Source organism: Ostrinia nubilalis, chromosome 25 (assembly GCF_963855985.1).
Source record: "Ostrinia nubilalis chromosome 25, ilOstNubi1.1, whole genome shotgun sequence".
Lineage (NCBI taxonomy): Eukaryota > Metazoa > Arthropoda > Insecta > Lepidoptera > Crambidae > Ostrinia > Ostrinia nubilalis.
The window spans coordinates 10491966-10516297 of record NC_087112.1 but is presented as its reverse complement, the minus strand read 5'-3'; the positions used below and the strand labels follow the sequence as shown (position 1 = coordinate 10516297).

Genomic DNA, 24332 nt, shown 5'->3' with positions numbered 1-24332 from the left:
AAAGTACGCGGTGGTCCGATCTCCGACAGGGGTGGGGGAGCCGAGGTCTGTGTTTGTAAAATAGAGTGGCGCTACTGTCGCCGTTTAGGAGCCACGCGCCGCGCCGACGCAATCTAAGTACTGGTCGCGACAGGTCGCCGAATACTTGTAGCACGCTTATTTCGTTTAATTTTTATGCCACGGAAAAGTGTGCTGTAGTTAAATGGATAGCTCTGTGCCAGTAAGTATACTATATTTCTATTGTTCATTTAATGTAGTTTTGATCTAAGTTTATCATATTCGTAAAAAGTATTTAACGTGTGTGTTGTGACTGATTATTTGGTATATTTGCCGATTGGGGTAAGAGTACGAGATTAATAGTACGCACGCGTACGTTTACCCCCGTTGCGTACTTATACCCCAAATGTAATAAAAATATCAAAAATTGTTCAATCTTTCAGAATACCTACACCAAAATGCCGAGAAATTACATAAGGAAGGCCCCTCAGCGGACCCTCATCTCATCTCAGATGACCAAATAATGAAGGCCAATTATTTTCATTTCAAAGTGTGACTATTGCCAATATAAATAATTTAAGACAAGATTCACATTATAATAGATACAGTGTGGAATTTTGTAATGCCACCTGGAGGGAAAGTACTCTTAGTAATGTAGAGGAATCGAACCAACTAAAATTTGTTAAAAATTACACCCTGTATTTTTATTGCATCGATCGTTAGGGTTAAGTTTATGGATGAAATCTCTCTAACAAACTTGCTTAAATTAAATGAAAGGAAAACCATGAAATCTTAAATTATTTTAATTATTTACAAAAAATTGTATGGTATGACGTATGACAGTGAATTTTCGTAAAATTTTCAAAAATCTTTGAATGGAGTTGTCTTTGTTTTCAAAAATTAAGGAAAGTTTGAGTAAAATTTTCTATCTACAATATTAAGAGTACTTTCCCTCCAGGTGGCATTACAAAATTCCACCCTGTATAATACAAAGAGTTCTTATTTTTTTTAATGTTAAAGTTCTTAAAATGTTATTTACAAGATTAAATAAATATTGATTCTCTTAGAAATCTGAATGCGTACGTTTACCCCGCGTGCGTAACTTTACCCTAAGACTTGCGTAATTTTACCCACACATCGGGTCAAGAGTACGCATCGGAAAAGTTTTCAGTTAAGCCTATGTAGGGCTAAAACTAATTAATCTTGATGGAAATTTTTCTTAAATAGTGAAAATTTATTAAATATTCTACAGATTTAATATCATAACATGCCAATTATACAATTCTTTATAGGTCTGGGAGGCCATCAAAAAAAAAGTGCGTGCTCTTGACCCGAATGACTCTAATAGATTAATATCCTACCGGTAATTTGTTTAATCATAACTGTAAAATGAAGTATAAAATGATGATGATATTTTGCGAGATAACTAATAATTCAGAATCTAAACTAAGTACCAGAACCAGTACCTACAGAACTTATTAATTATTTAATTTTAATTATAATTATTTTATTTTTATTATATTTAAGGAGGCCGCGTACCGGAAAATGCAGAGTGGGACGTCCGCCCACAAGGTGGACCGACGACCTGATAAAGGTAGCAGGAAGGCGCTGGATGCAGGCCGCTACCAACCGTGCGATGTGGAAGTCATTGGGGGAGGCCTATGTTTAGCAGTGGACATCCTGTGGCTGAAATTATGATGATGATAATTATTTTTTGCACAATATTTAGGTACTTTGTTTTATTTGTTGAACTGCATTGAAGCGCCACTTTATTTAATTACAGCAAACAAGCGCAAAGTAGAGAAATAACTATCATAATAATTCTTGGCGTTCCTTTTCCGTTAGGTAACAAACAACATAATTTCCAAATTACTGGAAGATAGTTAACACTCGAGATAGAATAATAAAATACAGTATTATGCTCGCTTATCTATTATTTATTTAACATTTCTGAGGAAACTTAGAGCTAATTTTGCTGTGTACATTTTACATTGGTAAGGTATCTGATAACCTCTTCTTTTCTACGTGCGTAATTTATATTTAATGAAGGGTCAAACGTAGGCGGACGACAGCACATCAAGCTTAATACGGTGGCATCTTATCACGCTGCAACACAGTCTATTTTGCAATGTTTGTCCTGTCGATCGATTGTATTACAATAAGTACATACTCGTACATACGAGTGCATAATTATGAATTTAGGCTCTACATAAATTGGTGAAAATAAGACGTGGAGATTGTAGAGAGTGCGTTAGTAATCTTTCAATCGCCGCTAACCTATGCGTTAACATTTTCAGCGAAACACAAATTAATGACTGTTTACAATTGATTTAGAATTAAAACAATCAAAGAAAACAAACTTAATTATGAACTACGGAAAGGATATTATTATGTCCAGTAACTTGATTGACATTTACAGGTACCTAACTCTCCACGTGTTTATTACAAACAAATATAAATTCACATTGAAATATCACAGGTATTTATTAGGTATTGTGTTTGCATTGTTATTTACCGTGGTAACAAAATGTTTCTTTCTTTCTGATCTACACAATACTGAATAATATAAATATAAAATATATTTTTTTGCGACATGACTTTGGTAAGGTCGTCGGTCCACCTTGTGGGTGGACGTCCCACGCTGCGTTTTCCGGTACGTGGCCTCCATTCCAGAACCTTGCTGCCCCATCGGCCGTCAGTTCTGCGTACTATGTGCCCAGCCCACTGCCACTTCAGCTTGCTGATCCGTCCGTACCGTGAAGGTAGCGGGAAGGCGCTGGATGCAGGCCGCTACCAACCGTGCGACGTGGAAGTCATTGGGGGAGGCCTATGTTCAGCAGTGGACGTCCTGTGGCTGAAATGATGATGATGATGATGATGACTTTGGTAAGTAGGTAAAACCACATATTTTATGTGTTTGAGATAAGCACCGAAGAGGGTGCATTAGTTTAATCCTTTTGATCCTTTTTCACAGGCTCAATAATTAATGACTGAACAGATTTCAATTCCTTCAACTTCAAGGGTTTCCCAACCACCTCTTCTTCTATCTCCTGCAACGTCCTATCTTTTGTCTCTGGCATATAAAAGTACACCATCAGCAGACAGTATATCATTATGCCAGCATACAGGGTGTAAGCTCCATATATTCCTATGCTATTCATCAGATATGGAAAAGACTTCAGGTACACCACCGTATTTATCGATATCAGTATAAAAGTAAAACCACCCGCTATACTTTTATACCTCAGGGGAAATATTTCCCCTGCTATGACATACGGCATCGGCAGAGTGCAAGATGTCACGAAAAGCATCTGAAGATGCATCAGAACAATGCCCACTGTTGGAGATGTCAACACAGAATCACTTTTCGATTTCCAATACGTATACGCGGCGATGACGAGCAAAACTACAGCGTTTAACGCAGAAAACACAAAAAAAAAATTTTTTCTCTTCGTTTTCATTATTATCCATATAGCTAGAGCAGCACCAAGGAGTCTATTGATGTTCAAGCCTAATGCGTGCTCATTATAACCTTTTCCTGTAATGTTTTCTATGAGATCAAATACATAAGTGTTCAATAAATGACTCCCAGCCCACTGCCCTACGGTATACACATGGATCATGATGAATATTGGTTTGTAGAACTCTTTCTTCACTATAATACTTTTGAGTTTTATAATTTTTTCTCTGATCGTCATTTTGGATTTGAATTTTCTTCCAAGTTTCAACTGGTGTGTGATTTCGCTTGCTTTTATCATATTTGCTAATTCTTCTTCTTCGTCGTTACCTCGAAGCCACCTGAAGGCGCGTTGGCACTCGTCGTATTTCTTCCTTGTTATCAACCAACTGGGTGTTTCAGGAGAGAGGATTGCAACAGGTAAATTGGCGATTGCCAGACCTGCTCCTATGATGGCGTTTGTTCGCCAGTGCAGGTACAGGCCTGTGCCATGAGCCAAGAGAACGTTGAGGGCTGACAATAGTCCCGTGAACATTAAGAATGATCCTCTATATTTTGGACTGGCGTATTCTCCAACCAAAATCGGGACGAGGATCAAGCTCGATCCCATAGAAAGTCCTTTGAAAAAACGGCCTATGAGGAGCAGGGTGATGTCCTTGGCGAAGTAGACGGCCAGCCAGCCGATGATCGAGGCAAGAATACTGGCTATTTGACTGAGCTTCCGACCCAGGCAGGCCATCGCGATTGACACAAGCATGCTTCCCAGCAAGCCCGCTATAGAGGGAACAGCAGCTGAAATGGAAAATAGATATAAAACGCTTCAGTATCAGCAAATTTTTTTTAAAAGCTAAATAATTAGCAAAAAATTTTAGTAGTCTGGCTGGAGTTTAGACTTAACTCTAAACGATATTACTTTTTTGCATCACTCTACGTCAATTTTATTGCAGCTTTACCTAATTTTGAATTCGAAAGTGGTAAGAACAAATTACGGTAGGTACACACGGCCACAGTGTTACTATCCTTTTCCGTTTTTGCTCTCGCTCTCATCAAATGGTGATTCTTTGTGATAGAACGAGATGACATGACCGGCAATAGGCAGTTACACTGTCACTGTATTTTAAGTTTAGCAATTCCATGGGGTAGAAATAAAAATCGACAACCAACCGCTTGCATATGTGTCAGACTACATCTACTTAGGACAGTTAATATCGCACAAAGATCAAACCACTAAGGAAATTGAACGAAGAATAGCAAACGGATGGAAGAAGTTTTGGTCTCTGAAGGAAGTCCTGAAATCCAAAGAGCTAAGCATGCAAATAAAAAGGAAAGTCTTCAACACATGCATACTTCCTGTCATCACATATGGCTGCGAAACCTGGGCCCTCACCAAACACCACAGAGAAAAGTTGGAACGATGCCAGAGAGCCATGGAGAGAAGCCTAATAGGAATAAAGAAGCAGGACAGAGTGAGAAGTAGCACAATAAGAGAAAAAACCAAAGTTGTCGACATAATTACCCGAATAGACCAACAAAAATGGAGATGGGCAGGTCACATGATCCGGGACCCAGAAGAAAAATGGTGTAAAAGCGTCACTGACTGGTATCCCAGGGATGGAAAGAGAAGTAGAGGTCGGCAACAAACAAGATGGGAAGACGACCTAAAACTCACAGTTGGACACTATTGGAGAAGGGTAGCACGTGACAGGTCCCAATGGAAATCGTTGGAGGAGGCCTATGCCAAGAGGCAAACTGAGCTTCGGGATATTTTATAACACTGATCTTATTATTTAACATATTTTGTAACTATTATGTAACCAAGTTCAAAGTCAAAGTCAAAGTCAAAATTTTCTTTATTTGTTTAGACTAATAAATAGTTCTTACAAATCGTCATTTTGCTCTTAAGGAGCCTCTACATGTCTCATAATCTTTTTACCCTACCAGCGCTTCGAGACCAACATTTGGCAAGTGCTGAGAAGAAGCGCCGCAACAAACTCAGTCACCACTGTCTGCCGGTTAATATAAATAAATAGAAATAGCAGTAGTAGGTACATTCGATTCAGGAGCAGTTCACTGAATTTACCATGCATTCTTGTATAGTGTATCTTATAAGAATGGGTATACAAAATTGCGTGGCATATTAAACAAGGTAGTGACGTGCTAATATCTAGACTTACAGATTACATACTCAAATACTAGTAGAAATGACTCGCATACATAAGTTGGAATAACTTGGATTGACCAGTCCCCGAAAGCAGCGCCTGTTCACAGACATGACGAGTGAACCAGCCATCGCTTCACTCGACCATATTAGAGGGAATGTAACGACCCGCCTCACTACGCCACCACCCCAGAGACATTTTAGTGAGAATGACAATACCAAGTTATCTCTTAGAGAAAAAAAAAACGAATAATAAAGCTAAGTAACAGTCCAGATTGAGAAGCATGACACTATAACATTTTAGAAAATTAGATTATTTTATACATTACTTTTCATAGCACGATTTTAATTCTTTTTAGTGCGAGCATGAGAGGACCATAATCCTACTCCCAGGATGACTTATCATTAAGAAAATCTCGAGTTGTATAATAGGCTTTTTTAAGCATGTGATCTTTAACTATACCTTTAAATTTATTATACGGTAGCTCTTTATATTTATCAGGGACTTTGTTATAAAAATGGATACCTTGTCCCATAAAGGTGGCAAACACTTTATTAAGTCTAAAAGCGGGTATAGCCAATTTATTTTTATTTCTAGTATTGATTTGGTGAATATCACTTTTCTTTTTGAAATCATTAATATTTTGTTGAATAAATAGAATACAGTTTAAGATGTATTGTGAAGCGGCCGTGAGAATGCCAATTTCTTTAAACAATTCTCTAAGGGACGCTCTTGCTTTCATTTTATACAAGTATCTTATGGCACGTTTTTGCAGAATAAATATTGTTTCAAAATCTGCAGCTTTGCCCCATAGCATGATTCCATATGACATTAGGCTATGAAAGTAGCTAAAGTAGACTAAGCGAGCTGTTGAAACATCGGTTAATGACCGTATCCTTTTTATTGCAAAAGCCGCTGAGCTGAGCTTTCCCGCCAGAGTTTCTATATGGGAGCCCCACTGGAGTTTTGAATCCAGGGTAATTCCCAGAAATACAGTAGATTCTACCAGATCGATTGCATTATTATTAAGTTCTATTTGGGTACTAACTGTTTTTACGTTAGGCAAAGAGAATTTTATACATTTTGTTTTCTTTGCATTCAGTTGTAGATTATTTGTAGTGAACCAACTTAAAACTCTTGTTAGTGCATTATTTACATCGTCAAAGTTATTTTTACTTCTATCAATATTAAAAATCAAAGATGTGTCATCAGCAAATAACACGATTTCGCAAGAGTCTTTAACAAAATATGGTAGATCATTAATGTATATAAGAAACAAGAATGGACCCAGAATGGACCCCTGCGGAACTCCCATTTTCACAGGTGACCCAGAAGACAAAACACCATTTATGTCGACTTTTTGAACTCTAAACTTTAAATAGGATTGTATTAAATCCAAAGCCGAGTCCTTTACCCCATAATAGTGCAGTTTGCGAATTAGCGTTTGATGTTCTACGCAGTCAAAAGCTTTTGAGAGATCACAGAAGACCCCTAGTGCATTTTGAGAATTTTCCCAAGCCTCGAAGATATGTTTAAGTAGTGCAACCCCGGCATCGGTGGTGGAACGACCCTTGGTAAAACCATATTGTTCACTATGAAATAGTTTATTAGAGCCAAAGTGAATCATAAGTTGCTCCTGTATGATTTTTTCAAAAATCTTGCTCAAGGCGGGCAAGATAGAAATGGGTCTATAATTGCCAGGGTCGGTTTTGCTACCAGACTTAAATAATGGCATTAGTCTACTGTGTTTCATGAGGTCGGGGAAGATTCCCTTCTCTATGCAATTATTGAATATTATCGCTAACTGTGGGGAAATTATATCAATAATGTGTTTGACTATCTTGACAGAGATGCCCCAGATATCAGTTGTACTCTTTACATTTAAAAGATTAAAAGTTTTAGTGATATCTAATGGAGTAATATGTTTAAAAGAGAAGTGCGAGTCACAGGGTGTCACGTGGGTTTTCAATATTTCTTCAGCCTCGGAGGGAGATGACTTTAAGTTGGCAGTTGTTGCTGAAGCTATATTAACAAAAAATTTGTTAAAAGCTTCTGCTACATCTTTATCTGCAGATATCAAATTATCGTGAACTTTGAGAGAAAAGTCATTATCTCTTGGTTTTAGTTTACCAGTCTCTCGGTTGATAACATTCCAAGTTTCTTTTATTTTATTACTGGCGTTTCCTATCTTGTCCCGAATATAAAAAGACTTAGCCATGAAGCAAACTTTCTTAAAAATTTTTGAATACTTTTTCACATGCTCAAGAAAAGATATACTATTATTATACTTTTTTATGCCATAAAGCTCATATAACGTATTTCGACTTTTGTATATTCCCTTAGTAGCCCAGTCACTAAACTTAGATTTGGTATTTGGTTTTAATGGCTTTACAGTAAAAACTTTGTCATGTTCGGTTTTAATACATTCGAAAAGGTTATTGTAAAGAGCATCTGGGTCTCCCTGCACGTACGGCACTAAATGCAATTTATTTCCAAGATTATTCTTAAAACGTTCTAGACGACTAATGGTTACAGGTCTACATACGGCATTTTTGTTACTTGTATTATTAGAATTATTAAAAATAAATTCTACTTTAATACCACAGTGATCTGACGTAAGATTGTGTATGACAGCTTTTTTGTCAGGGACACAGCTAGAGAAAATATTATCTAGACAAGTAGCTGTGGTTTCCGTAATTCTAGTTGGCTCCTTAAATTGACTAAACAAATTAAATGACTTAAAAAGGGAAAGTAGTCTTACAGAATATGATGATGAGCTATCTAGTAAATTGACGTTAAAATCTCCACAAACTAAGACCTTTTTGTTGCTGTTACAAGTTTTATTAAGAGCATCCTCAATAGCCGCTTCAAAAATACCAAAGTCCCCAGAAGGGGGTCTATACACACATACAATGATGTAACTCTCAAGCTCGACACAGGAAATTTCGATAACACGCTCAACTGATAGCCCTACTACATCTTTGCGTTCTTTACATTTAATATTATTATTGACAAATATTAAGGAGCCTCCGTGAATGGCAGACTTCCTGTAAAACGCGCTACATAACTGATAATTATCTATGTAAAGAGAGCTTTCATATTTCTTAAGCCAGTGTTCAGTAATACACATTACATTAATGTCAAAACTTTTTAAGAAAAGCTCTAATTCTAAAACTTTGCTGGTCAAGCCTTGAATATTTTGATGAACAATCTTGAATGTTCCAGACTTGGCCTTTGTCGAGTGCCTCAGTTTAAACAACTAGTAGTAGGTACAGTCTTAATATTATTACTATTTACATAGTGAGAAATCAAATTATTAGTACCCTGATTATGATTATTTTTATGAATATGATTACATTTAATATTGAATGCAATCAAAGAGGCTAATTTATTCTTTAATTTTTTAGAGAGATACATTGTATCTACAGTCAACTTAAAGCTAGAAATAAATTTATTTATGTCAAAAAGTAAAAGTGCGTCGCTATGACGATAAGTCAGGTTATACATTAGTATATTTAAATCAAATATTTTCTTGTTGATCTTATTGAAATTATACCCTGAATTTACATAGGGTAAAGCACACAAAATTATCTTAAATTTTAATCTATTTTGCAAATCCAAGAGTTGGTCAATATTCTGAATTATACTCTTTTTATCTACTAAGTAACTATTACCATACATTATGATAACATTGGAGTTCTCATCCAATTTTTGGTTTTTACTAATTTCGTAAATTATCTCTGTAAGAAACCTACCCGGGTAGCAATAGTTCAATACTTGTGTATTCAAGTGCTCCCTGAGCATAGAACCTAACCCTTGACCAAGTTGATCAGAATAAATAAAAGTTTTCCTTTCATTACAGGTAGCACTAATTTTTTTAGGCAAATCAGTTACATTAGTTTGGGATTTAGTGAATGTGTCCTGCCCCGTCTCAGATTGAGTAGACTTTGGTATTATAGTGGGCTGAAGGCCATTAATACAGTTACAAGAATGTTTATTTGATAAGGACTCAAAACGCTCAGTTTTATAATTACATAGGTCAACAAGTTCGGAAGTGGCCAGTACATGTTCATTGATTTGTTTCTGTGCCATTTCATACCGAGATTGGATCTGTTTAAGATAAACTTCCAAGTCATCGATTTTCTCATGTAAGATTAAAGTATTGTCATCATACAACTTTTTGTTTTGTTCTATTATTAAGTTGTATGATTTAAGCTTTTCTTTTAAAAGATTTTTATCTTTCATTAGAATTGACTGTTTAGGTATACTACGTTGAAATTTAATTAATTTTTTGGTTTTCTTGATAAATTTCTTGATTTTAATATATTTTTTAAGTTTATTATTACTATTAAATTGATACTTTACTGCTGGACCGGAACAAGACACATCACATGTCAAGTCTATTATAGGTATAGTTGGATTCTTCAATTCGTGATCACTGTTAATCAATTCATTATACAGGCTCACGGTTGAGTTCAATTCTTGAACCTGTTTTTCCTCCTCCATAGATTTTATGGTTTTATGTGACTCACATAGGCTCTTTTCAAGGTCATGGATGCGATCCAAAGCCTGCTCATGAGTGTTGTTGCATTCACTGAACGAATTCACTGTTTGTTGCAACTTCAAACATTGCTCCGCTAAGTCTAGATATTTGCCATGAAGCTCGGCAAGCTCATTCTTCAGTTGTGAGTTCCTGTTTACAACTTTTTGGATCTCCTGTTCACTGTCTTCACGTTCCCGGAGCAGCTGGTCGCTGACCTCTCGTGAAGCTTTGAGGTCCAGGAGAGCCTGCCTCAACTTAACTTCCATGTCCTTCATGGTGGCCTTACGGGTCAACATCCCTGAAGCTTGTTGCAGTGAAGTTTACCAATGGAAATAGGATTTTGTGTAGCGATCCCGATCGAAGAACCGAGAAAAAAAATTAAAAAAAGGGTTTTAGTGATTTTGGCAATAATAGTAGGTGATAGACTATTAGGGATCTGTATTTTAATACTATCTTATTAGCATTTAAGAGTCTTAGTACAGAAAATAACCAATTTATAAAGTAAAGCTAAGTTATGTGGGTAGGAATTTTTTGTTAAAATAACTGGTAAATAATTTGTCTACTTATTTTCACTTATAATAAAGGATCTTTTACACGTATTGTATTATTTTACAGAATAAAGTTTAAAATTGAGGAATTCTAAGGCAAAAATAAGACTATTTACATGAAAATATAACCTCAACGTTGGGAATGTACTGTTATAATTTCAGTGTATAATGAAAAATACATGTAATTTACCCATAGATATTACTTAATTAATGAATAAAAACAATACTCCCCTGTTATTTTGTTCCGTAAATTTGAATTTATGATGATTTTTCGTTGACAGCTGACGAAATTTTGTCTTCACTTTTTTGTCTTAAATATTATGTAGTTTCGTCGTATAACATTCGTATACATTATTTATACGATATACACTTGATTTCAGTATAATTTATCACAATATTACACGAAATTATAGTAAAATAACATTAAAAATTTGTCCCGTTAAAATTACGCGTCTGACAGCTAGGGATGCCAGCGCAAAAAAAAAAGAGTTCAGAATAAAAAGGCTTATTATTATTATTATTATTATTATTAATTCCATGGGGTGATCTTATTCTACCCTCAATTCCAATCCCGTGGGGGTTGGGCAGAGTAGAAAAATTAACTTGATATTGTTACAGGACTATTCCCACCTCTCGCTGCAACTCCTGTGTAGCCTGGATCTACAGCTTGAGCGCCAGTAAAAACCAAACCAGTGAAGGTCAAGTTTGTCCCGGGGGATAGTGGTGATAGGGGTACCTACTGAAGATACTGACCAATCCAGGACTCGAGGGCCTGGTCCACGGGTATCTCCGAGTCTGGTTTTCGGAGTTGCACCACCAGGCCGGAGGTGTAGGCCATGATCAGTGTGGAGGAGGCCATGTGGACTGACGCTCCTGTGGTCACGAAGCACTGGAAACGAAGGGATTCTAATTTAGTACTGCTTCAACCATAACAACGCGTTGGTATGGTTTATATGTTATGTTTGGTATGGTTGGTTGGTATGGTTGGTTGGTATGGTATGGTGGTGGTTTGCACGCATTGCAACGCGTGCAGATGGCCATGACAATTATGACAGTGTGTTTGAACCTTAACTGTGTAGGTAAGTAAAATTCTTACAATGGAGAATCACGGACCTCAACGCAACATTTTTTATTCTCTTTTTTTGTTGTAAGGAAATGCAAAAGCTTAAAAATTTAGACCCATATGTAAAACTTTGTTGTAGGATCGTATAGAAAGCACATGTTAACATGTAAACTGACGAACTGTCGGTGATAAGTAGTGTATAATGAATTGAAAAAGACGATTTACTTAACTTTAGTAACAGTAAAGTTCTCCCATTTACAATTTTGCAACAAAAAATGGCAATAAAATATAGGTATAATACTTAGCATCCCAACTAATATTATAAATGCGAAAGTAACTCTGTCTGTCTGTCTGTCTGTCTGTCTGTCTGTCTGTCTGTCTGTCTGTTACGCTTTCCCGCTTAAACCTCGCAACCGATTTTGATGAAATTTGGCATAGAGATAGTTTGAGTCCCGGGAAAGAACATAGGATAGTTTTTATCCCGGTTTTTGAAACAGGGACGCGCGCGATAAAGTTTTTCTGTGACAGACAAAATTCCACGCGGGCGAAGCCGCGGGCAGAAAGCTAGTACTATAATAAAACCCATTTCAAAAGCCCTAATTATTACAGTCACAAATTGATACTATTAATTATATTAAATTATAACTTGTACTGAACTAGGTAAGTGATTCAGCACAAATGATTTCCGGTTTTTAAATTTTGTCAAATGGTAATTTAATTAGCAAGAGATAAATAATTACACCTCCCTAATTTAAAATACAATACCAGTTTCATTAAATTACCTACTTTCTTAATCTTCGTTTAGAGACAAGCGTCTTCGATTGTCAAACAAATTAAGAATAGGATAAAAAACAGTTTAAAAATACTCTTAGATAGGTAGGCTCATACTATTGTTTTACTTACAAAACACCTCTATTTCACAGAATATTTTGCATATATTACAAGCGAGCAGATGGATCCAAGTCATCAAGGATTTTTTGAAATAATATGGATTTCTGCGTGAAATCAACATTAAAATGACAAAGAATTTGTTCTAGTGTCTCGTGTTTCAGACGTCACTATTTAGATTTTTATCAAATAAAATATTATTTTTCAATTTCGTACAATTGAAAAAGTTATAAACGTCAGAAATAAGATAGTTAAGTAGTAATTTGCATTCATATTTTTTTTAAACTAGTGGTTAGGCTTGTTGATATTTTATGAAATAACTAGCTGTGCCCGCGACTTCGTACGCGTGATAACCCGTTTTTGCAACATTTTTCTATGTTGCTCTGCGTCTATTACTCGTAGCGTGATGGTATATAGCCTATAGCCTTCCTCGATAAATGGGCTTTCTAACACTGAAATAATTTTTCAAATCGGACCAGTAATTCCTGAGATTAGCGCGTTCAAGTAAACAAACAAACAAACTCTTTTCAGCTTTATAATATTAGTATAGATTAAGCATATCGTAGCCTATAATTAAGTATTTTTTATTAATTTTGAGGCATATACTTTTTGACTGTCCATAAATAAATAAATATACCTAAATAGGCTCTACATCAAGTTTTACCATGACAATAATTGTTAATCATGATCCAAACATGTAACAAAATTTTGGACAAAAGGTGGACCGACGACATCATAAAGGTAGCAGGAAAGCGCTGGACGCAGGCCGCTACCAACCGGGTAACATGGAAAGCATTGGGGGAGGCCTATGTTCAGCAGTGGACGTCCTATGGCTGAGATGATGATGATGATGATTAACAAAATTTTAGATGCTTCAGGGATGTATAAATAAGAACAAATTAATTAATGCTGTGATTTAATTAGGACCTGAACCCATGAAAATACGAAAATTCTATGAAAATATTGATAAACGGTCGTAGTTAATAATCTCGTGGGAAGTGTAGTAAAATGAGGCAATCTACTTTTCCAAATCTTGCTCTACATTTATCTTTAATTTAACTATCTAAATACATAATAAAGGACATCTTTCACTTACTTGTTTCACAAAAGTCGATACCATTTTGACATGGTGACTTCAACACCACCATTTTCACACTAATATTTTGATCTTGAAACGTTTTCAATGAACAATACTACAAAGATAATTCGTCTGTTTGTACGTATGAAATTTACATCAATTATATTAACTAAATTAAGTAAGTACGAGTACCTACTAATTTTGATAACATTCTAAGCCTTATTTTATTTAAATGATCAATTAATTCATTCTAAAATTAGCAATTGAGTACAAAGAGTATCTACATGGTTAAGCCTAGGCGCAGACCACCGATTTTTAGGTGGCTGATATGGGCCCGATTTTAATTTGTATAAAGAATCGGTCGATACCAAATCGGAGTAATGTGCGCACTTTCATTTCATACCATGTCCTTATTGATTAACAGCCCGACCCAACTATCGGCCGACAAAAAGGCTGTGGTCTGCGCTTAGGCTAAAATTACGGGTGATTTTTGTTAATAATTAAAATTTATTATTTTGGGGCGAGACCTTTGACTTTGCCCTGCAATGGGCTATTTAAATACCTGAAAAACTTACTTTTCTTGCCTTCACTGTCATCATCATCATCATCTCAGCCATAGGACGTCCACTGCTGAACATAGGCCTCCGCCAATGCTTTCCATGTTTCCCGGTTGGTAGCGGCCTGCGTCCAGCGCCTTCCTGCTACCTTTATGATGTCGTCGGTCCACCTTGCCTTCACTGACTTCCTCCAAACCGTTTGATCAGCTTGAGGAGTAGGCCTTTGCCTCTGGAAAGTTGGGCAGCTAGGTTCTGGAGTGGAGGCCTCGTACCGGAAAGCGCAGCGTAGGACGTCCACCCACAAGGTGCAACGACGACCTTATAAAGGTAGCAGGAAGGCGCTGAATGCAGGCCTCCACTAACCGGCCATTGTGGAAATCATTGGGGCAGACCTATGTTCAGCAGTGGACGTCCTATTCCTATGGCTGAAATGATGATGATAAAGTTAGACAAGGCCGTACTCTTGCAGTGCAGACTAGATGGCCTGATGATGATGATGATGAACCGTAAACGTAAAGTTGACAGATGGTATTTTTTAAAGAAGCAAAGTCACATGTAACCCTAGTCTTCCTACTACAATAACATTAAAGTGAGACGAATAGTTCTGTTCTGGTAATTTTACTATTATCTGTAAAACGGCATCTATTGTAAGCGTCTTAGAATTCAAAATACAGCGGTGTTGGTATTGTAAACAGCTATTCTGATTAGTTACACATTAATTGTGATGTATGCGAAGTAAGGTCAAAGCACCAATGATTGACATTATCAATTATAGAGAAAAGTAAAAAACACCCATAAACACTCGTAAAAAAAACAAATTTTTGGCACCAGCGTAGACTATCCTACAGAAAAGTTACCGTTTTAAGCAGCTGTTTTATGAAAAAAAATATTGAAAAAATTGGCTTTTTGTAAATCCACTATTAGTAAGGTTTAACAATTAATGCCTACTGAAAACGTTTGTGGAATAAAATCATACGAAATAAATATTATGATAATGTTTGTCACGACATTCTTAGGGTCACCTCACATGGGCATCACGCTACAGCCACAAACAACGCCACAAAAAGCTAGAAGCGGCTGCAAATGTAGCTAAAGCGCGCGATGGCCACTACTTGTGGCCGGTGGTGCATGGCGGTTACTTTTTAAGAGCCATTTCACAAAAATATTCCGCGCGAATTTAGGTAAAAGCTGTCAACGCAACGTCAAAAGAGTAAAAAGAACGCTGAAATGGACAAAAAAATCTTGAGCCGTGACCGTATTAAGACTTGATTTAAGTTATTAATTTTAAGGTAGAATGAGGTATTCAAACTTGATTAATTAATTTAAATTTTTAATAGAGTTTATTAAGTCTTTTATATTTCGATTCATAATGAAACACGAATAGGTATAATATGTAAAATATATATTAAGTACAAAATAAAGACAGTCACATAGTGAAAAATAAATCTGCCCCCTTACAGCTCCATCATCGGACCCTGGATACGAATAATGAAACACGAATAGGTATAATATGTAAAATATTTTAAGTACAAAATAAAGCAGTCACATAGTGAAAAAAAAATCTGCCCCCTTACAGCTCCATCATCGGACCCTGGATACGAAATATTCGTCAAGGCGAATCACACAAGCCCAAACTCCATAGGGTTCTATTGTTTTATTACGGAGGTGGCCATTGCATCTCCTCCAGATCCATTATCAGACAGAGCTAAGAAATAAATAAATAAATATTATTATAAGTAAACAAATAACTAAAATAATTCATCTTACTATCTTACTTTTTACTAGTCTTACTAATATTATAAATACGAAAGTTTGTGTGGATGTCTGGATGTTTGTTACACTTTCACACAAAAACTACAGAACAGATTTTGATGAAACTTTACAGTACAGTACAGCAGTACTAGGCAGTCTGTGTTCAACTATCACTCGGGTCGGACGTTCCTATCGCAAGACCTTTGGTTCACTCAGTTCCGATACGACTCTAGTGCTGTGTGTAATTATTTTCGTGAATACACTGAGTTTATTAAATTCTACGAGTGGATTTCATTTTGCCTGAGACCTAGGTACGCCATGAACCCTGAACCAGAAGACCCTGTCGCCAGCGACAGCGACGCTCATCCATCCCTGGCGTCGACCAGAATAACAATGTATAGACCAGAATAATAATGTATTTATGACGATCTGTGACAAACTAAATTTCAAGCAGGTGAAGCCGCGGGCAATACTACATATTTCATACTAGCTTTTTGCCCGCGACTTCTTCTGCGATGAAGTGGAAAATGGTTCTAATAGAATTAAAATATTCTAAGAAAATTAATTTTGTTAAATGATATATTTTTTGATATAAAATCTACACATCATTATGTTTAAATATTTGAATACTTACAAAATTATGAGAGCTTTCTAAAACAAAATTAAAACACTACACCTGCCGCAGATTTCTTTGTAAACAATGTTTTTTTGTTTTTCCTTCAGGTGCTAAAATCACCAGGCTATTGTGTGCGCATACTCTGGAGTATTCCACATACAACTGGTCGTCGGAGAAGCATAGATTTCCATTAAGTCTACTCCCGCTACCATATGGAACTCCGCTAAAACTCGTGAGGGCGCCAACATTTGCTTTTGTATCGAAAATTAGTATGAGCAGCTGCGCACGCGGTTGCCCGTTGCAGGCTCTATGCAACCACACTATTTTAAACCGTGGTCCCTAAGAATGAGATGGGAAACTGCACTCTCTTGAATTCTCTTGAATTTGATGGTGTTAGGGGAATCCTAGGAATGAATACAGACTTTCCAACGGAATCTCCTCATCAATATTGCGAAATTGCGAGTTGCAATGCAATGTTACGTTTTCACTTGTTATTTTATTGTAATCTGACCTTGATTTTTCAAACACGTGTCAAAAAAAAAAAAAATTAAATCAAAAGTACTAAGGAATATTTCATTGATATCAACTTAGAAACAAGCACAGATCACAGAAACTAAAGGGAAATGTGACAAGGGACAAATTGGAACATATTGCTTGTGAAAGCAATGATGACAGTAGCGACGTCATTATGTAAACAGTTTATATTGCTTGCATAGTACTAAAGATTATTCGAACGTTGAATACTGATACCGCAGTGGATAATGAGCACATAATTTGATTTCTTTGTGTGTGTGAATTTCTAATACGACACTGAGTTTCGAACTCAGCGCATTACTTAGCATCTCTCTATATTTCTACCAAGTTATCTCCAAAATAACATTCCACACCTTTTTAACCTAGTCAGGTAATAATTTTAATAAAATACGAAGCACGTCATCTATCAATAGGATATTTATGTATATTTTAGAAGTTAATAAATTATGCATAAAATATAAACACTTTAGAAGTTTAGTTAAATCGTAGAATTTCTGAAAAACAAGTACTAAAATCGTACTGAAAAAAAAAACTATTAATATGTTATCTAATTTATTTATTAAACGTCGAATTTTATCAAAGATTTTGGACTAAAGTTTTTGAAAATATTTTATAGCCTACATAGAAAAAAAATTAGGATTCTAAATCGTGAAAGAAATTTTTTTCGGAGCCTATTGCCTCCAAACAAACAAACAAACAATTAAATCTTTCCTCTTTTATTAGTATAGATTTAACAACAAAACAAAACGCTTCTTTTTCTTCTTCACGAAACAAAACTCAAAGCGGATAAATAAATAAACAAATCTTTGGACAATTTCACAGCGCCATCTAGTCCAAAAGTAGGCAACCAATATGCTTGTGTTAAGGGTGCTATCATAATGGATATACTTTTTTATAATTTATTTATTAAATTAAATACATGGTACCTACATATTATACATAGTTACACCCAGATCCGTCAAAGAAATTAAAATTCATCATTTCAATTTCTGCTCGGCCGGCCGACTCGAAACAGCCTCTCGGCATAGTATCAAATGTATTTGGTCGCCGTACAAATCACCGCTTTACGACACGAACGCACGTAAACGTCACGGCGGGAAAAATGACACAGGTCCTGCCTTGACGGGCGCTCGCGCCATACTAATCGATGTCGGCTTGCGCATTGTAATTTATACTGATATTCACATCAATGTTTTGACAAAGTGGTTACTAATATTTAAACAATAACTGTAGAAATTAATTCTACAATGAATATTCTTTATTTTGGGATACTTTTATTGCAGTTATTGCTGTGTTTTTAAACCAAAAACCACGATCAAAATGTGACGTTAATCTTCAAATTTGCGTAATTATTTTTAGATTTTACTCAATAATGGTAATGAAATTCAAGAATCTATTTCATTAATGGACTACAAGAATATATGTCCGATGATTACTATATATTTTTAAGCTTATTATATGAGCATAAATAATAGATACAGGACTTTGAAAATGAGTCTGCGGCAATTTTTTCGTAAAATGGTTGTGGGAGATGGGGCACTGTGAATTAAGCAAAAGAGTTTTAGTAAATCCGTTTCATTAATGGTCAACAACAAGGATTGACCTATCTTTCGCAGTTATTAAATAATCTCTGGGTGTTGCTTAAGATAGTAATTCATGCTTCCAAAATCTTAGAAATTCGCACGAAAATGTAAAATGGCTCTTAAACCCATGCAGGTTCACTGAGGCAAAATCAAAATTATCTTTATTCATATAGACTAATTAAACAAATCGTCAAATTAACAACAAAACTTAAGGAGCCCATACATCAGGGGTGGTCGATCGCGACTATTAGTCCAGTCGATCGTGGCAAGGCAAAAAATACTACATGATTGTGTACTAAACTATGCTGTTTCATTTAAGATTTCAAGAAGTGTGTAAAGTGGTAGATCGCCCAGGGTTTTGTTAGTAAACAGTAGATCTTATGTCTAATCAAGTTGGCCACCCCTGCTATACATGTCTCATTCTTTTATTGCCCTACCAGCGTAGCCACAAAATATAATATTATGGAGAAAGGGGTATGACGGCCACCAGCGTCAACCGTGTTCAGCGAGTCCATATAAGTATGAAAACTATAGGAAACCGGTGGCGGCGTTTTGTGGCTGTGGCGTGAAGCCGTGTGCGGCGACCCTTATGTATCACGTTATAAACCGTAGTCGCAAAATATCTATAAAATAAAATACAATAGAAACTTTAATTATTTTACTGTATTTTCTTCATTTAGGCCAGTCGTATTTATTTAAATAACATATAAAAATATCCTTGGACGTACACTTTAAAGAAAAATGTGCATGATTGGTACATTTACTTTCTTGCCAATACCAATTAGGTAATTTTAAATCTGTGATGACGAGATGAGTGTGGAAGATGTCACATCACACCCAACAAACACGTGTAACGCCATTTCTAAAGCAAGTAAGTAACTATACGAGTAGCTATTGCACTAGATTAATTAGGAAAAACCTGGCATATCAGACTACATTTTGTCGCAAAATAGGTGCCTATACAGGGGGGTGGAAACTGGAAACATGGAATTTTCGGAGATTATTTTATTTAGTAATCTACTATTATATTAATGTTGTTTGATAGAGCTCGTGAAGCCCTTTCAGGACCCAGTAAACAGTTTTCCGATATTTTGTATTAGTTTAGAAATAAATCGATGACACTTATCGTTTCCACCACCCTGTATATACAAGATTCTACGTGTTTATACGGAAGTGTTGTCGTCTGTACCTAATTGTTGAACAAAGCCGTCTTTAATTTATGTGTGCAGTTTGTTTTCATTTTTTTTCTGAAACGAGTTTTACATCTTCATGTAAAATGAATGCATGCTCTTTAGCATAAAGTATCTGACTTTTATCAGACTCATTTACATGGGTTTTAAGCAGTCACAGAATTCCAAATAGTTTCGTCTCTTGAATTTTAATAAGTATTCATCTATACTTATAATAAATCTGTAGAGAGGTCAATTTTGTACATAAAATATATTTTCAAAATAATTATCAGGGGGTGATTAGTGATCGATACTGATGCCAAAAATGCAATCAGTAAAATTTTGTCTGTCTGTCTGTCTGTCTGTCTGTCTGTCTGTCTGTATGTTCCTTATAGAAACAAAAACTACTCGACGGATTTTAACGAAACTTGGTACAATTATTCTTCATACTCCTGGGCAGGTTATAGGATACTTAGGAATTCCCACGGGAACGGGCATTAGCCGGAAAATCCTTTTGTATGAAAAATCTAAACCGCGTAAGTTAGACGCTTAAAATTTGGCATGCAGGTACCTTAGTAAACTTAAAGCTTAGTTACAACAGGATATTGCAAAATTCCCACGGGAACAGGAATTACCGGGAAAATCCTTTTGTATGAAAAATCTAAACCGCTTAAGTTAGACGCTTGAAATTTGGCATGCAGGTCCCTTAGTAAACTTAAAGCTTAGTTACAACAGGATATTGCGAAATTCCAACGGGAACGGGAGTTAGCGGGAAAAAACATTTGTATGAAAAAATCTACACCGCGTAAGATAGATGAAGGGGTTAAAACGGGATCCACGCGTACGAAGTCGCGGGCGGCCGCTAGTTCATAATAAAAACTGATAAGTAGTTACTTACACGTTAAATATACGATGGAAACGATAAGTGATCTCACTAGATTATTTAAAAACTATATGACGAGATCGAAAAACTGGTTACTGATCCTGAAAGTGCTTGACAATCTCTTTCAAACGGTATCAATAATAGGTTACAGAATAAACTGGATCTATCCCAAAATTCAATGTTTCTGAATAATTAAGTGATCACTTATAGTTTCCACCCTGTATGTTAAGAGTAGACTCACCACAACGAGGATCAAACTAGCGTTCGAATCTCTGAATCTTCAGTCCAGTGCTGCACCGTTGGACTTTGATATCATTCTTATCCTTCATACGTTGTGAAGACTTTCAAGTTCTCTTGTTTTGTATCGTAAGTCTTTCTCAATTAGAAACATAGTAACCTTTATGCTCCACCAGCTACTTAGTCTAATTTCTGCTCACCACCCAACTAATCTTGAACCAAAGTTTGAATGATAGATATGACAGAAACTTCGCCTATTTGTACCCTGTTCTAAATGCAGTGTTTCGTAACATTCGGGGCATCGGTAAACATGGGCGGCGCGACCATGGTGCTGGCCTACTCCACCGGGCTGGTGCTGCAGCTGCGGAGACCTGGCTCCGAGATCCCTGTCAGCATCGCCGAGGAGTCCTGGATTGGTAAGAATAGGTTTTGGTCGATAGGTCTACTCCTGCAACTCCTGGCATCTCCATTATATGCCATGATATACAGAGTGGAAACGATAAGTGATCTCACTCGATTATTTCTAAACTATACAAGATATCCAAAAACTGATTACTGATCCTAAAAGTGCTTCACGAGTTCTATCCAACGGTACCAATAATAGGTAACAAAATAAACTTTATCTATCTGAAAATTCAATGTTTCCAGCCTCCATACATTTAGTAAAACCACATAATATTAAAAACTATGCAAGATATCCAAAAACTGGTATCTGATCCTGAAAGTGCTTCACGAGCTCTATCCAACGGTACTAATAATAAACTGGATCTATCCGAAAATTCATTGTTTCCAAATTCCATACATTTAGTACTGCCACAGCTTCATGGCACTCATGTCTTGATAATATTATAGCAAGTAAAGCCTAAAACCAATGTTTTCCATGTATAATTTTATATTAGAATGCAATTTACGAGTTAATTTTAAGTCTTTATTATTTAAAATAAAAAATAGCACTTCTAATATTGTGTGGCTGGCATAGTGTCATACATTTAGTATGGAGGCTGAAAACATTGAATTTTCGGATAGATCCAGTTAATTCTATAACCTATTACTGATATCATTTGAAAGAGCTCGTGAAGCACTTTCAGGATCAGTAATCAGTTTTTCGATATCTTGTATAGTTTAGAAATAATCGAGTGAGATCACTTATCGTTTCCACCCTGTATGTAGGTATAGGATGTACCTTCTCTTTATTCTTCTACGTGTAGGCGGAAACAAAAGGCTATTCTCATAGACATACTGAGCTGTGCTATACAGGGTTCAATCGGATCGATGGATTAAGGTGTCCTCGGTCCGTACCAAGAAATATTAGGTACCTACTTCTTTTCCGACAGAGACAATATATCTGAAATATGAAGACCTTATTCACTCCTCTTCCTCATTCTGCTACACCAATTTATTCACATCCTTCTAATTTCTACCGTGTGTGAAATAACTACTTTTACAAAATTATAATAAAAAATAATTTATTTTCAGCCGCTATGCCAGCTGTATTCAGCTTACTAGGAAGCTGTTTGACAGCCATGGGGATGTCTCTGATCGGCCGCAGGTACACTCAGATCGCGAGCATCATTGTCGTGATCGTCGGCTGGCTTTTCATCGTATTCGCAAAGGACATCACTGTCATCCTCGTAGGACGCTTCTTCCACGGCATAGCAATGGGAGCCAGCATGCTATTGACTCCTATAATAAACGCTGAATACTCCAGCCCGAAATATCGAGGAACGTTTATGCCAGTAGCGAGTTCACTGGCATCTCTTAACGTATTGATTTCACACAGCACAGCATTGTACTTGAGCTGGAGGACGAACGCTATAATTTGTACTGCCATAGCTGTAGCCAATTTACTAATAGCTGTATGCTCTCCAGAATCTCCAAGTTGGTTAGCAGCTAGACGAAGGTACGATGACTGCAGACATGCCTTCCGGTGGCTGCGAGGTGACGACGAAGAAGAAGAATTGACCAATATGATAAACGCGTGTGAAATTTTACACAAATCGAAAATTGAAAACGGCAAAGCTTCAAATATGACTATCGGAAAGAAGATTGCTGAGTTCAAAACGATAATGATGAAGAAAGAATTCTACAAACCAGTATTAATAATGTTTCACGTGTACACGGCGGGGTTATGGGCGGCAAGTTGGATTCTGTCCACATTCGTGTTTGATCTCATCCCTAGCGTGGTGGGAGAAGGGTACAACCACCACGCTCTGGGTTTGAATATCCACAGGTTTGTAGGAGGTGTTGTAGCTATTTATTTCATAACGAAAATTAGGAGAAGAGTTTTATTTCTGGTGGTATCTGCTTTAACAGTGATAATTTTACTTGCCACTGCAGCGTTTACTTATGCTAAATCGATAGGCGTTTTGACGTCTGATTTACCAGCTTTAGGATTATTTTTACTGCATTTACACACGGTCGTTTTAGCTATTTGTATGATGCCTTTGCCGTTTATCATAGGTGGAGAAATATTCCCTTTGAGGTACAAAAGTTTTGGGAGTGGTGTGAGCAGCACATTCTTTTTTGTAGGCACAGCGATTCTGCTCAAGTCGTTCCCGTTTCTATTAAACAGCGTAGGAGTCCATGGAACATACACCATATATTCCTGTATAATATTATATTGTTTAGTGATATTGTATTTCTATTTACCGGAAACTAAAGATAAGACTTTGCAAGAGATAGAAGAAGAAATGATAGGCAAACCTTGCAGCTCGGACGAAATGAAATCAGTTCAGCAGACGTTATTAAATGAACCTGTAATCAACGAATAGTTATAGGTTAACTAGACTGATTAAATAATTTTCATGATATTGTCTTCTTGTTTGGTTCCTATTTAAATAATTTAGTCATAAATTCTATTCACGTTCCTAAAGTGTACGTACAACTCGATCAAGAGAGAATATTCAGTTAAATCTTGCTACAGAACTACATTGAATCGCTGGTTCCGATTTTTGCCATGTTGGAAACTATGAAGTTGAACGATGGTGGCGCGCCCTTCTCAATGTGTTGCGTGGGACGGTTCAGTGTAGTTCATCTATATTTTCCTTGACTTCAGAGAGTCGTTAGTTCAATGTTTGCTCCATAGATATTTATCAAAAAATCTGTTGTCAGGTTACAAGATGTAGCCTCTTTCTTTGGAACAAGTACTCATAATTATGCAGCGTCTTTGTCTAAAAATTCCATTGTAAATTGTTACAATGAAACACTGTCGTGTATGGCAACAATAATGTACCGAGGTCCTTCTCATTAAGTTCATCAAACTTTTCTT

General features: G+C 36.3%; 2 protein-coding genes across 2 annotated transcripts; one reads left to right on the top strand and one right to left on the bottom strand.

Moving 5' to 3' along the window:
• Positions 1-2361: 2361 nt before the first annotated feature.
• Positions 2362-13804, bottom strand: LOC135084176 (facilitated trehalose transporter Tret1-like). Its single transcript, XM_063978912.1, has 3 exons — positions 13752-13804; positions 11458-11593; positions 2362-4246 (listed from the first exon to the last, which is right to left on the bottom strand). Exons 1-3 carry the CDS (start codon positions 13773-13775, stop codon positions 2946-2948), a joined length of 1461 nt encoding a protein of 486 aa, XP_063834982.1. The 5' UTR covers positions 13776-13804; the 3' UTR covers positions 2362-2945.
• Positions 13805-21239: 7435 nt separating this feature from the next.
• Positions 21240-23872, top strand: LOC135084201 (facilitated trehalose transporter Tret1-like). Its single transcript, XM_063978938.1, has 2 exons — positions 21240-21480; positions 22541-23872. The coding sequence occupies exons 1-2, from the start codon at positions 21339-21341 to the stop codon at positions 23833-23835; spliced, it is 1437 nt and encodes a 478-aa protein (XP_063835008.1). The 5' UTR covers positions 21240-21338; the 3' UTR covers positions 23836-23872.
• The last annotated feature ends 460 nt before the right edge of the window (positions 23873-24332 follow it).

Bases quoted from the DNA above. Each gene is read 5' to 3' on its own strand.
- LOC135084176 (XM_063978912.1), bottom strand. From the start codon at position 13,775: ATGGTATCGACTTTTGTGAAACAA. The intron at 11,594-13,751 runs GTAAGTGAAAGA...CTTCGTTTCCAG, and splicing joins TATCGACTTTTGTGAAACAA to TGCTTCGTGACCACAGGAGC. The intron at 4,247-11,457 runs GTCAGTATCTTC...TTTCCATTTCAG, and splicing joins GGCCCTCGAGTCCTGGATTG to CTGCTGTTCCCTCTATAGCG.
- LOC135084201 (XM_063978938.1), top strand. From the start codon at position 21,339: ATGCAGTGTTTCGTAACATTCGGGGCATCGGTAAACATGGGCGGCGCG. The intron at 21,481-22,540 runs GTAAGAATAGGT...ATTTATTTTCAG, and splicing joins CGCCGAGGAGTCCTGGATTG to CCGCTATGCCAGCTGTATTC.